Genomic DNA, 14,767 nt, shown 5'->3' on the forward strand with positions numbered 1-14,767 from the left:
TGTATGTATAATACTTTATAATCTTGTTTCATTTTGAGCTTGCACCAACCCTGAGAAATAGTGATGCTGAAAATTCCCCTATTTTATAATAAAGGAAATAGAGGTTCAGAAAAACAAATGCTGTATCCAAAATCATACAATCTAGCTAAGACTTAATTATCCCTTTCAACTGTAACGTTTCCTGCCTTAGTGAGTGTGGAACACTGTATTTCAGTTTAGAGGAGCAGATTAAAAGCTTGGCTTCTGGAAGCAGTCCGATATAGACAGGACGCTTACACAGACTTAGATCCTTACTACCTGAGTGACTCTGGGCAAGACTGTAACTTCTCTGGGCTCGGTTTTCACATTTATAAAATTGGGATAATACTTCTTCCTCCTTTACGGGTTTTTGTGAATATTAAATGAGCTGTTGCATGTAACACGTTGGGCCAAGTGTTTGACACTTAGCACTCAACACATTGGTACTCAACTGCTATTACAGTGTTGAATCCAGAAAACTCACTTTTACTTCACTTTGTAGACGGAGTCAGCCTTGTGCCATCTGTGGGGTCATGTTTGGTTTAATGGTTTAAGACCGAAGTCATGTTTCTCCAAAGGTTTGCAATGAAGCAGTATCCGTTTTCCCGAGGAGATGTCCGGAAGCCTTACCTCTTGTGTCACAGTCAGGAGGTTTATTCAGACGGCCACGCTGGCCCACGTGGTGACCAGGAAAGATCGTTTCTCCTGAAATTTCCCTATTAAGAAGTTAATGATAACACCAAATAACAAAAAACATTTACAAATTTGGGAAAACAATTTTCAACATTGTTTTCATATCCACTACAGAAAAAATAAAAGGAAATAAGGAAATATAAATTATTACATAGAATAAGTTCCTAATTGTCACCAGTGAGATAAATTTCCAATGGAGGCGGTGGCTTATGGGAGAAAAAGGATGAGAGACCCGGGTCCTTGTCTAGCTGATGGCTCTTCCCAGCTTGGAGCTGAGGCAACGTGTTCTGATCTCTCTTAATCTCAGTATTTTCATCTGTAAAATGTGGATAGTTACACCTGAGACTTATGAGGTAGTTGTGAATGTACAATGAGATGAAGAAAAAGAAAGTGATTTTAAACTGTGAAGTGTTTAACAAGCTGAAGGTGGTGGTGTTATTTTCCAGAGTTCATTGAAAACAGAAATTCTTGGATTACTTAAACATGCTCTTGTCTGAGGAGGAGAACTAATAAATAACCCTTGGATCTACTTCAGTTCAAGGAATGTATGTTTTCAGATTAAATCAGTAGTGATGGTATTAGGTCTTGTCAAATTGAAATTCAATGGCTATTTTGGAATGGCATTAAAAATAGCAAAGGGGAAAATACTTGGAAAGCCAACATACTTCATGTAAAAAGGCTTAATTATCACATTGATTATCCATTAAGTATATTCAGTTAAAATCAATAATTAAATGATAATGAACATCGTGCTTTGCCAATTAAAACATACTTCTAATAGGACCAAGATTATCAGTTTGAATCCCTTTATGGGTCAGTTAGCAAAATGTCAGCCTTCAGCCCTAGCTTTCATGAGGTCAGATGTGTACCTGTGTTCACCCAAGGAGAATAAAGTGGAGACTAGATTAAATCATGTAGATGTTCAACCAGTGTGTACGGAACTACATATTCTAATGCATCTCCAACTTTTATTTTTTTGTCTTTTATTATCATTTTTGTCTTTTGTAATTGATTGGACTACCAGTTTCATTTAGCAAATTACTGTGGTCATTCACAGATGGTATTCCAAGGTTCCTGAAAGGTGGTTTAATCACTGGTACATTCTGACCCTCTGTTTACAAGTGCTTAACTTTGCAATGCTGTACTTCAAAATGACCTTGAGAACTGTGAACTTCTTACATGTGTTTTTCAGATGGGAAAATGGAGGCTTCTTTTTCCCCCAAGATTTCGTACTCCCAGGTGAAGAGATTTTTGGCTAATTTTATTTAAAAAAGGTCAGTAGCACAGCTGGGCTTGAAATACAGAGGTCCTGACTCAAAGTTCTATATTTAATTTGCAGTGGGTGTTTTTTTGTTTTGTTTTGTTTTGGTTTATATATAGTAAGTTTAGTCAGAGGCTGGGAAAATTAATATTATGCCTGAATCTTTAGCAAGATCGATGATTACTACAATTACACATCTTTCAGAAGTAGTTAAGCTGGTTATTTGAAGTGACACTATTTTGACTCATTTTATTAAAAATACCAGTCATAAAATTTGATCCACTGGTGTCCACAGGCCTAGCCATAAAGATAAGTGTCTAACATTAGGATTTGACCATTTTAAATGAAGAAATTTGGCATATCATGTCCTTGCAAGCAAAATGCTCTTATGAGGAAAGTGGAGATCTTTGGGTTGTGATTTGGGGGATGATGAAAAGGTTCTGTGCTCCCCAATTTCTCTCTCACCGATAAGCCTATTTACCCAAATTCTACCTTTAGTGATTCAGACCATCTTACATAAATTAGGAAAGCTCACTTATACAATCAGGTACCTTAGTAAGGATTGAAGATCAAGTGATTTAGGAAATCAAGGTAGGACTCCTCCTGAGCACCATCTAAAATAAAGGAACTACTCTCATGCATGACGACTTACTCAGGCAGCTGCAGTAGAGTATTGGTCTTGATAATCACGTTTATACCTTAAAGAAAGATTTTCAACCCTGAGTAACAACAGAAGCAAATGGGTTTCCCCTAGTTGTATTGGCAAATTCGGGAGTGGCACTCAGGCATTTGTATTTTTAAAAAGCTCCTCAGGGGCTTTTTAATGTGTATACAGAGTTGTAAACCACTGGCCTAGAGCAATAGTAATTAAATATATATCCATGTCGTTTAGTTTCTGACCCTGAAATATAATTTTCTCATACTTAAGTAAATAAAAAGACATGGCTATTTATGAATGTTTCTGTAAAGGCAGACTTATTGTTCCCATTAATTCTGTAGCTTATGGGTATGTGTCATAAAGCAGAAGTGAGAAGTTTGTTTTTAAATTATCTGTGGATTTTTACTTGTTTTGAGCATGATAAAGGCTGTATATATTTTAAACATATGTAGAATCACAAAATGTTAAAGGTGAGAGGGACTCTCACGGCACCTAGTAGAAAAGAGGGCGCACTTGGAAGCCAGCCTGGCTTGCAGTGACTCGTTCACTTACTAGCTGTGTGATCTTGGGGTACTTGCTTAATCCATCTGAGCCGCAACTTCTTTATGTAAAATTGAGATGAACACGCACTTGGTTCAATGACAACTACATTTCATCACAACACACACACGCACGCACGTCCTGACCCGCCGCCTCCTGCCTGAGCCCCGGGCCACCTGGTGCAGGTGACCAGAGCAGGGACCGTGTGGGGGCTGCTGCAGGGCTGCCTCAGCTTGCAGGGCCAGTTGCTGGGGGACTGCGTCCTCCCACTGCCCAGGGCTCACTTCTCTGGCTCTGCTGGGACTGTCTGACGGCTGCCTGTTTGGATCCCATGACTTTTCATGAGCATAACATTTAGTCTGTGGGGGTCAGTCAGTGCTGACCCAGTGGCGTGGAGCTGTTAACGAGACTGGAGATGAAGATGACTTCTTGTTGCCACACGATGGAAGCTTCCGGGCACTTCCTGTTTGAGCCCCAGACAATACATGTGCCGGACGCAGATGGCTTTCTCTTTCTGGCTGTCTTCCTATCCATTACTTCTGTGTGTGTGGAGTAGGTACGACAGAAAGCCACTATCTCTATCTTAGATTGGGGAAGCAGAGAAGAAATTACAGATCTCTTTGATTTTCTTCTTTTGTGATAAGAACCATGGATTTTGTCTCCTTCCCAACCCTTGTCTCTCAGATCCCCTAGCGAATGGTTATGAACGAATTAGAGCACCCCACTCCTGTTGCGCGTTCTTCACATGCTAGAAAGGGAGTTCGTGGCTTGTTTCTCAGTAGCTGTAAAGCATGACGCCTGAGGTCCTGATCTTAGCTGGGGCGCATCGACGTCCTTCCCACGTACAGGCCTGGCTTTAGGTCGTTTTCAGTCTTAATTTTGGGAGTTCTGCTTTTGTTCCCATGTTTGTGGACTGATCTGAAGGTTTCATTGGAAATATTTATAAATTCAGCTACCATTTTCCTGTTTCCGTTCTGTCTACTGGAACTGGCACCATCTTCTCATTGTCACTAGTAGTGGTGGGTCTGCTGGTAATTTTTAGGTGATGAGAATCTTTAGACGTTACACTTGTGGGGTGGGTGTTCTCATGTCTACCGTGTACTCCTCCACTAGGTTTTGAGACTCTGGAAAGCAGGAGCCATGTTTGTCAGCTGAGCATAGTCAGAATTATCATTTATCATGCACCTGCTGTGTACCAGAGAGTCAGATTTTTTATTCCCATTAATTCCCATAAAAGTAATGCATACATGAGGAATCATTTCAGATAGCTTAAGTAAACTGCCCAAGGTCATCTAACTGGTGAGTCAGAGTGGGGTTTTGAACTCAGTTTGATCTTAAATCCTCGTTTCTAAATCATATTTCTAAACCTGTTAAAGGCAAGGGTGGATGCAGATAAGAGGAATGAGATTTTGGCCTGTGGGAAGCTGGATGGAACTCATATGGAGCTGCATTCCTCAAAAGAGGAGAACGATGTGCACGTGTTCAGAGCCCTTGCTTCCCCACTGATCCACACTGACTGGCGTCACTGGCATATGTGGACGTTTACTAAATGGACCCCACAAACCTTCAGGGCAGAAGGCACTCCTTCCAAAGGCTTTAGCCCACGTGCAGGTCTTCACCTTTTGCTTTTTGTTACTGTCAGAGAGACTGAGATTATGTGAAGATGTGTCAGAATTAAGCAAACTCTGAAGAAGATTGGAGTGAATCTGTGGCAATAAAATATTCTGAGGCGTCAGGTCTGTGTTGAAATCAGCCCTGGCCTTCTGAAGACCAGGGGATACTCTGCAGTCAACCTCTGTGCTGATAGTTCAGACCACCAGAGTGTGCCCGCTGGCTTTGGCAAGCCATGGGAAGTGTGTAAATCTTTACGAAGTTGAAACTTTGTTGAACGTGCCCAGGGAACATTTTCCTTTTAATGTATTTGGAAACTATAATGTAATTCCTACTGGCGACTAAAAGCAATTGCTCCACACACACACACACACACACACACAAATCAGTTCTTTAAAAGGCTTAACTCCTTTCACAAACATGTGCTTTTTAATGACTGGGAAATTCCTGGGACAGGAAAAAAAATGTCCTTTGGTACAAATGAGGTCACACTAGGCTTAACTGGCCCTGTGCGCTCTAGTTCCTGCTTTCGGTTCCATGTTTTGTGACCAGAGGTCATTGGAAGGATAATCCCCTGTGGATAGTCACTGCTTTTAGGGCACGTTGCCAAAGAGAAAAAGTTATCTTAGCTCAGAAACCGCCAAACCCCTGCAAGAGGCCCAGATCCCAGGGATGCTGAGCCAAGTGACTGATAGTGACTTGGCTTAGGTTGGCCATCGGTTGGGTTTTTAAAGCATACTTTTCACGTTCATGAGGATTGCTTTGTCTGCTTCACCCTCTTCAGATTTTCTCAACAGCCTCATTACTTCTTGGGGCAGGAGTGATTTTTCTTTCCTAGGTATGTTTCTCTGCTTTCTGATTCTATCCTGATGAGCAGAAATGTCCGGGCCAGTTTGAGGCCTCATGTTTTTCTTTTTAACCTACTATAAAATGAAAGACAGCTGTTGAAAGAAGTTGTCATGTACCTCTTTGTTTGAACATCTGGAGGCTGCTTCCTCCTAAAGTTAATTTCTGAAATGGCTGGGCTAAAGTGAAGGATATGTCTGAGCTGTTAGTTTTGCTCAGTGAAGATGGTCTCCTGGATGGTAGTGTAGGATGGATCTCAGTGGGGGCCCTTGATTTAATTGATGCTTACGCTCCTCGGGCTTTAAAGTAACCATCTCCTACCAAGGAGGATGCTGAGACTTTGAGTACTAGGTGGGGAGATCGTCACATCTGTCCTGGATGGTTTCATGGAGAGGTAAACATGGAAGGGGTTCACGTGAGCTCTGACAACTACCTCTGTAGTCGCCTTTAAATTATACACCTTTAAGACAATCACTTTGAAAGGTTATGGATGGGAAACAAACTGATACATATTAACTGCTTCTTAGGTACCAGCACTGTGCTAGATCCCTTCTGTGGATTACCTTTTTAGGTTTGCCTAGGTTTGTGTGGTTAGTGGCAGCCCACGAGATTACCAGACTACCATGCTGTCCCCCCATCCGGAAGGGTCCGTGTTAACAGAGTCATTGTAAACCCCTAAAATTCATCCAGGGCTATCCTAAATCAGTATTTTGATAAGCTTTTTTTTTTCTGCTTGATCGACTAGAAGTTTTTATTATTTAAAAATGCATAGTCTTGCCACTGAGAATTTAGTTCTTATCATAATTTGTTACTAAAATCTGTGTTCTAAGATCTTGGTGTCAGTTTCATGCCTCCCTAGGTCTGATTGAGGCTCTGTTGCGTAAATAAGTCTGGAATAATTCTGGGTCTAGGGTCAAGAAACTCTATCTTCAGCTGTCATGGAGCGGAGAGGATTATAAAATTCAGTTATGAGCTGCTTATGTATTTGCTGCAGATCCTGTTTCTTGCCCCAAACCCTGTGATCTTTCCAGGAGGCTCTTGAACCCTTGCTTGAAAAGTCTTGAGGAAGTCTGACCTGGCATTACTCATCTTCTCTAGCACACCCCTCTCCACTGGTTTATTGCAGGCAGCCAGGGAGTATTTTATTGAACCTAATATTGGGGAAAATATGGCTAGGAGATGCTATCATACTGGAAATTGGGAAATTCTGGGTAATTGCTCAGTTCCCGTGGGGAAAACACATGGCAAAATGCATAATGGGTTAATATTGTAAAGTGAAAACACTTATGAGCTGAATCAGAAGCTTCGTATCTGTCTAGGATACTCGGAGCGGGAATGACACTGATTTGCTGATAATGTATTTTTCTTCTTCTTCTTCTTCTGTAGCCCGAGATGATACAGCACACTCTCAAGAGGACATTGCAGTATTATGAGCGCCAAATTACTGGGTAAGTAAAAATGGATTTTGGTTAGTACTGGGGACAAATTAAAGATAATTACTCAAACATAGCTGTTGAGCATACGGTTTTCTGCCACTCAAGTCAACCTTATTTCGTAGGGGCTGAGCTCCTGGTGTGGAGTGGGGCTCACAGGGGCCCATGCAGTGATTTCCTTTGCCTTATTTGTGTTCAGTCCTTTTAAACAAAATCCCTTTTGCTATTGCTTTCCATTTTTTTTTTCCTTCGTTCTCACCCTCTCATTTTCATCCATGGGATCTCGTATTTTGCCTTGATAAGATGGTAAGGTTTGTTGGTACCAACTGAGAGGCTTTAAATGGGATTTTTAGAATCCTTCAGTAAAGCTGAATCAAGATCACTAGCAGCTTGGTTAAAAAGAATATGAAAATGAATATATGTATGTTCCTGTATGACTGAAGCGTTGTGCTGTACACCAGAAATAGACACCACATTGTAAGCTGACTACACTTCAATAAAAATATATTGAAAAAATCACTACAAGCTTAACACAGTTCAGTGAGAGGTGCTGGCTTCGTTAGAGCCTGTATGCTATCTGTTTTTTTAAACCTTTCCCCATTTCTTGAAGTGGTTGTGGTGTGGTGTAAAGTAAGAAGACTTGAGGTCAGAAGACTGGAATTCAAGGCCTCATCAGCACATAGAACCTTTAAGGAACTTTATCTCTTTTAAAGGCTGATGATGATGGATGATGATGGTAATAACTAAATCAAAAATTATTAAATGAGATACATTTAATGACAGTGTCTTGTAAACAGAAAGCTCCCAGTAAGTGTAAGGTTTATCTTTAATTGGCTATGACGGAAAGCAGTTGGTAAGTACAAAAGCCTAAATTCATTTTCTGATGCAATCTAGCTACATTACAGTTAAAGTAAACGTACAACGCTATACTATAGCTGCTTATCTTTGTGAGCTTTTAAGAACTTCTGAGGAGTCAAGATTCAAACCCTGATACCTCTTGAAATGCTATGGGGGGTCCTTTAACATGTACGGGTGATTGTCACTGACGTGGGGATCGAGAACGTCTTTCTGGCTATTAGGATATAGCATGCTTTTGTTTTGTTTTGTTTTTACAGAACAGAAGGGAAGAAAACTTAGCGGAAGAATAATCTTGGTACCTAGTAAAGTGCCATATACTTTAACTGCTTGATGATCATCTTAACTGTCATTTCAAAGGGAATTGCTTTGCAGCTTTGTCCTATTAATCCTCAAGAGTACAGACTAGGAAAAAAATATTATTTAAACTCCTGAGATGGCTTTTAATTTGAGGCTATTCATGATTTTAAATAGTTTATTTTAACGGAGATAAATAATGTCAAATTAATCTTTCTCTACATCCTCTAAAATAAAACTCACTCTCAGTGGATTTGCTGCTTTCAAAATATGTTTGGATTAAATTAGTCAATGTATTTAGAAGAGTTCCTGGTATGTGGTAAGCACGACATACTTGTCTGCTTTTACATTTATCATCATCATTGTGGTTAGTATTTTGATGACAATACCAGTAATCAAATGCAGATCATCCTCTGGAATTACGAATGCCTCTCCATTTTGAAATCAAATAATAACTGATTAAATAGTCTCGTTGGTGAACTAAGCTATGTCCTCATGGCAAATCTGTGTGGGAATCTTACCAATGTGATCAAAACAGATAACTGAATTGTGTTACTCTAATCAGCAGAATGTTGTTTTTTTCATTAGTAAGATGGAGCTCTCTTTTATCTAAATAACTTTCTCAGCTCTCCTTTTCTCTCAACCTGTGCGGACATAGCCCACGGTAATTCTTTGCTCGTTGCCTAAGTGGTCTCTCCCTAGTTCTGTCTGTTGTGGACACAGTATTTAAAAAACAGACCGGGTATGAGACTTTCATATAAAGAGGCGTCTCAATGCCTTACTGGTTCTAAGTCGACCTAGGAGCAGAATGTTTTTGCTTGGGTTTTGGCTACCTTCTGAGGCCTTGGAAGTCCCTTTGCTCAGTGTCTCATTTGTGCTCATGCTGATGAAGACAAAAGGGCCATCGTTTCCCTGTCCAGCTTCCTTTTTGCCTTTTAGAATCCGTCTTTGTGCTTTCAGTTTCTTTTTTCACTGCTGAAAAAGGAGAGCATTTATTATCACTAACACTTGGATTAAATTGTCTTTACTTGCATGTGTTGTTCCTCTTAAGAAAACACAATTTTATTTCTAACTGTGAAAAGGAATGTGTTTCTTACAGTTAAAGGGATTCCAGGCAATTGAGGATAAGTGCTGGCAAGTATAGTGTACATATTTCTGGGGAGGTGAGGGAGGGAAAGAGATGCTTTCTGATCCTGGAAATTGGGTTTTGCCTAAGGCTTGTCTGGAGGTAATTCAGCCTTTAGGGGCTTTGGGTTGGGATGCTGAATCAGGATGGGTAACAGATGGGAGGAGCTAGCCCTTCTCTTTCTAATTTCTTAATTCAGCCTCCAGCCGCTAACTTTCCCATCCTCCCCTTCTAGGTTGTGTCACTCCGCCCTTGGACCTGACTTATGTATCGGAGCTCCAGGGCTGTGTAGTCCTGCTCCTTGGTAAATTCTTATACCAGCAGCCCATAGAAACTCTCTGAAGCTTTTTTAGTATCTAAGACCTAGACTTGAATGCAGGGAGCAGCTGTTCAAGGGATCAGACAGATGGAGGACTGGGAGGGAGCAGTGATGGAGCCTCTTGTTAGGAAGTGAGATAGCCTCTTGGGACTTCAGCAACTTTATCAACATTTGTCCTGCTCCTCACATTTCCATTCACTTGTTCATTTATTTATTAATAGAAATCATTCAAGTTGGGAAAATAAGTGCTTATGTAATTTATTCATGCAATGTGATCAATCTTCACTTCTTCATCTCCACTGTCACCATTGTCTCCCAGCTGGAGATTCTGATCTAGCTTTCTGGCCTCTGCTCCTTGTCCCTTAGCATTATGTTTCACCACAGCAGAGTGATTAAAAAAAATAAATCATGGCCCTTTCTTACTCTAAACCAATGGTTCTCAAATGATAATGTGTATCAGAATCACCTGGCAGGCTTCTTAAAACACAGATTGCTGGCCCCTGTCCCCCAAAGTTTCTGATCAAGTATGTCCAGGTGGTGCTCGAGAACTGGTATTTCTAACGAGTTCCCAGGTGATGCTGATGCTGCTGGTCCAGGGATCGCAGTTGGAAATCTCCACTTTAAACTGTATAATAACTGTCTGTGATGGAATAAAGTCTGAGCTCTTCCTGTGCTCTGGCCCCTGCTTACCTCTGATTTCATCCTGCTCCACTCTCCCCTTTGCGCTCCACTCCAGCTGCTCCCGCCTTCTTGGTCTCTCAACTGCACCAAGCGTGCGGAGCCTCCCGGATTTTGCATGTGCTGTTCCGTATTCCCGGAGTGCTGTCCCCAGGTGTTTGCATGGATTTTTTTTTTATACATCTAAGTCTCTGTTTAAATGTTACATCTTCAGGAAGAAATGACACCCAACCTAAAGCAGCCCTCAATCTTCTACCTCCTATAACCCCAATCATTTTCTATTCCATTGGTCTCTATTACCTCTTTTCATGGTGCTTATTATTAGCTTATATTATCTTGTTTATATTCTTACTTGGTTCTTTATCTTGTTTATTTCTATATTACTGTGCCTTTGCAAATGCAAGGAAGGACTAGCAATTTTTTAGGAGGGAAGGAGTGTGCATAAATGAGTAAGTTGTACCTAGAGGAATGTACACAGAGGTATGTAGATAGTGGATAAAAGCGTAAATTATGCTTGAGAGGAGGGTATAAATTGACAGGTTAAAATAATGATCTTTAGGGTCCATTATAGTTCTAAAATCTATAGTTCTAATAATCAGAAACCTCTTTATGGCATAAATTATACTGATTTATTTGCATAGTTTTCCATTTATGCTTTTTTTACTAAAGTATAGTTGATTTACAATGTTAAGTTAGTTTCTGGTGTATGGCATAGTGATTCAGTTATATGTATATCTGTATATTTTTTTCATATTCTTTTTCATTACAGGTTATTACAAGCTACTGAATATAGTTCCCTGTGCTGTACAGTAGGACCTTGTTTATCTATTCTGTATATAGTAGTTTGTATCTGTTAATCCCAAACTTCTAATTTATCCTTCCTCCCACTTTTCCCTGTGGTAAACATAAGTTTGTTTTATATGTCTGTGAGTCTGTTTCGGTTTTGTAAATAAGTTTGTGTCATTTTTTTAGATTTTATGTGTCGATGATTTCATATGGTATTTGTCTTTCTCTGTCTGACTTACTTCACTTAGTGTGACCATCTCTCGGTCCATACATGTTGCTGCAAATAGCATTATGTCATTCTTTTTTTAAAGCTGAGTAGTATTCCATTGTATATATACCATAATTTCTTTTTTTTTTTTTTACCATAATTTCTTTATCCATTCATCTGTTGATGGACATTTAGGTTGCTTCCATGTCTCGGCTATTGTAAACAGTGTTGCTATGAACATAGAAGTGCATAATTCTTTTCTAATTAGAGTTTTCTCTGGATATCCAGGAGTAGGATTACTGGATCATATGGTAAGCCTATTTTTAGTTTTTTAAGGAATCCCCCTACTATTTTCCATAATGGCTACACTAAATTACATTCCCACCAACAGTGTAGGAGGGTTCCTTTTTTCCCCACACCCTCTCCAGCATTTTTTATTTGTGGACTTCTTAGTGATGGCCATTCTGACTGGTGTGAGGTGATACCTCATTGTAATTTTGGTTTATGTTTCTCTGACAATTAGTTCTATTGAGCATCTTTTTATGTGCCTATCGGTCATCAGCATGTCTTCACTGGAGAAATGTCTGTTTAGGTCTTCTGCCCATTTTTTGATTGGGTTGTTCGGTTTTTTTTTGTTATTGAATTGTATGAGCTGTTTGTATATGCTGGAGGTTAAGCCCTTGTCAGCTGCACTGTTTGCAAGTGTTTTCTTCCAGGCTGTAGGTTGTCTTTTCCTTTTGTATATGGTTTCCTTTGTTGTGCAAAAGCTTTTAAGTTTAATTAGATCCCGTTTGTTTATTTTTGCTTTTATTTCTATTGCCTTGGTAGACTGACCTAGGAGAACATTGCTATGATTTATGCCAGGGAATGTTTTGCCTGTGTTCTGTTCTAGGAGATTTATGGTGTCCTGTTTTCATTTATGCTTCATGTTCTACTACAATATGTCAGATTGAGTTTGTGGTAAATTTTGTTTGCTATATAAACTCTACATATGCATTTCACTTGGATAGCTTCTTGTTTATGTAGCACAGGCTTCTTCCCTCAACCCAAAATGAGGAAAGGAGGCATTGAAGTGTATGTCTTTATGTTAGTCTTTCTTTAACTCAAGGTTTTAGGAAATGGACTAGTTTGGGGGGCAGTATGGGGGTGCGGGAGTGGGGAAGAATAGTGAGAAGCAAAATGGATAAGTAAGAGATGGGCAATGTTTGCCTTAGGAATTAAAAGGAACACAGAACTGGGGAAAATCTGGTTTATGAGGACAATTTTTGTGATGTCATTCCTGCTGTTACCTTGGGCCCTTCTCTCTGTGCATCTTTACTGTGTAGTACAGAGCAAGGGACTGAGAAAATGTGCTTTGGAAGTAGACATGCCAGATTTACTAGATTTAAAGTCAGGTTGTACCTTTGAATGATCGTGGACAGATTCCTTAATCTCCCCGAGTCTCTCATTTAAAAAAATGAGAATAATAGCAGAATAGGGGTGAAGTTCAAATGAAAGATTAATTATAATAACGTGGTAAGTCATGTAATCACATAAAGCAGTGCAGTGCTTGGTACACAAAGGGAATCAATACGTTTGTTGAATTATTATTACCACTATTGTATCTGACTTTTTTGTCCTCAATTTTTGTTGTCTTTCCCTGTTTCCTCTTGCTGTGTGCTTTAACTGTCTTCCTGGAGCCTTTAAAAGTTTGGAATCAGTTGTTTAGCATCAGAAACTAAACATATCCAGTTCACATTCCAGCTACAGTTTTCTTCTTGCAGAGAATTTGGATTTTTTTAAAATCTAAATTTCTTCCTCTAGAATGCCTAACCCAACTGCTCTCACTCCTGTTTATACTACGTGACTCCTACTGGTCTCTAGGTCAAAAAACCCAGATTACTATTGTAGTGAAGACAAAGTAGGGGTTTCTTTAAAACTTGGATTGGATAACACATGAAAATCTTTCTGAGATATAATTTTTATTTGTTATATATCTTAACCACCACAGTATAAATAAATATATTTTCAGAATCATGCCATTCATTTTATACTTTCTGCCAGAATAAGCATCCTTGTGCTAATATCACAGGTAGGACTGCCGCCAACCTCATATTGGCCTGGGACACCATTTCCTATAGTCATCTCAGATTAAACTATGACTCCAATTATCACCGTGCGCCCTGTGTTTGTTTTATACAGCCAACCTTCTGTTCTCTCTCTCTCTCTCTTTTTTTTTTTGACAATTGAATAGCTAGAATAATTTCCATAGAACATTAGAAGGGAAATTAGAAGTGGGTTAGCCCTGATTATTCTGGGAAACAGACTTCAATGATATTACTTCATGGTCTCATGGTCAGATTTTGTGGCTTTAAATTATTTTACCTAAAAAGTGATCTGGCTTCTTTTTGATACATTTACATAGAATATCAATTTTTTAACTTTTTCTTTTTTTGTATGTATATATTTATTGACATATAGTCAGTGTACAATGTTGTCAATTTCTGGTGCACAGCACAGTGCTTCAGTCATATATGAACATACATATATTCGTTTTCATATTCTTTTTCACTGTAAGTTACTAAAAGATATTGAATATAGTTTCCTGTGCTATATAGTATACTTGTTGTTTATCTATTTTATATATATAGTAGTCAGTATCTGCAAATCTCAAACTCTCAATTTATCCCTTCCTACCTCCTTCCCCCCTTGTAACCATAAGTTTGTTTTCTATGTCTGTGAGTCTGTTTCTGTTTTATAAATAAGTTCATTTTGTCTTTTTTTTTTTAGATTCTGCATATGAGTGATATCATATAGTATTTTTCTTTCTCTTCCTGACTTACTTCACTTAGTTTGACAATCTCCAGGTCCATCCATGTTGCTGGCATTTCATTATATTTTATGGCTGTGTAGTATTCCATTGTATAAATATACCACAACTTCTTTATCCAGTCATCTGTCAATGGACATTTAGGTTGTTTCCATGTCTTTTACTGAATAAAAACAGTAAATTAGATGAAAGCTAGTTATCTATTGATTGCTCTCTATTTTTGAAGTAATATACTGGGTACTTTATATCTGTTATTTTATTTAATACTAACAATTTATTTAATAGGATCATTATATTAAGTTTCTTTCTACAGGTGAGAAAATTGAGGCTGTGAGAAAAAATATTTGAAGTCACTCTGATTAAGATGTTAGCACTTGCATAAACTTGTATTTTGTCTGTGTTTAGCAACTGTGCTTCCCATTCCACATTTACTGAGTGATTCCTGCATCCTTGAAACTGTAGTAAAGCATTTTGCTTAACCGGTTTATTGGAATCTGATCGTAGTGAGGTGTACAAATATGAAACCCTTTTATTTTCTCTCTCCAGTCACTTCAGACATGCTGGGATGAGCCCTCTTTGATTCTAGGTTGGCTAGACTGCTCTGCTTTCCAAACTTCAGGGAGTTTAAG

General features: G+C 39.0%; 1 protein-coding gene across 1 annotated transcript in view; it reads left to right on the forward strand.

The window, feature by feature from the left end:
* The window catches only part of GUCY1A2 (guanylate cyclase 1 soluble subunit alpha 2), a 252,611-nt gene that overhangs the window by 21,748 nt on the left and 216,096 nt on the right, over positions 1–14,767 (forward strand). The window contains exon 2 of the mRNA XM_072953952.1: positions 7,014–7,075. Coding sequence (XP_072810053.1) covers positions 7,014–7,075 — 62 coding nt within the window. The remainder of the gene's footprint in view (positions 1–7,013; positions 7,076–14,767) is intronic.

Source organism: Vicugna pacos, chromosome 33 (assembly GCF_048564905.1).
Source record: "Vicugna pacos chromosome 33, VicPac4, whole genome shotgun sequence".
Taxonomy (NCBI): Eukaryota; Metazoa; Chordata; class Mammalia; order Artiodactyla; family Camelidae; genus Vicugna; species Vicugna pacos.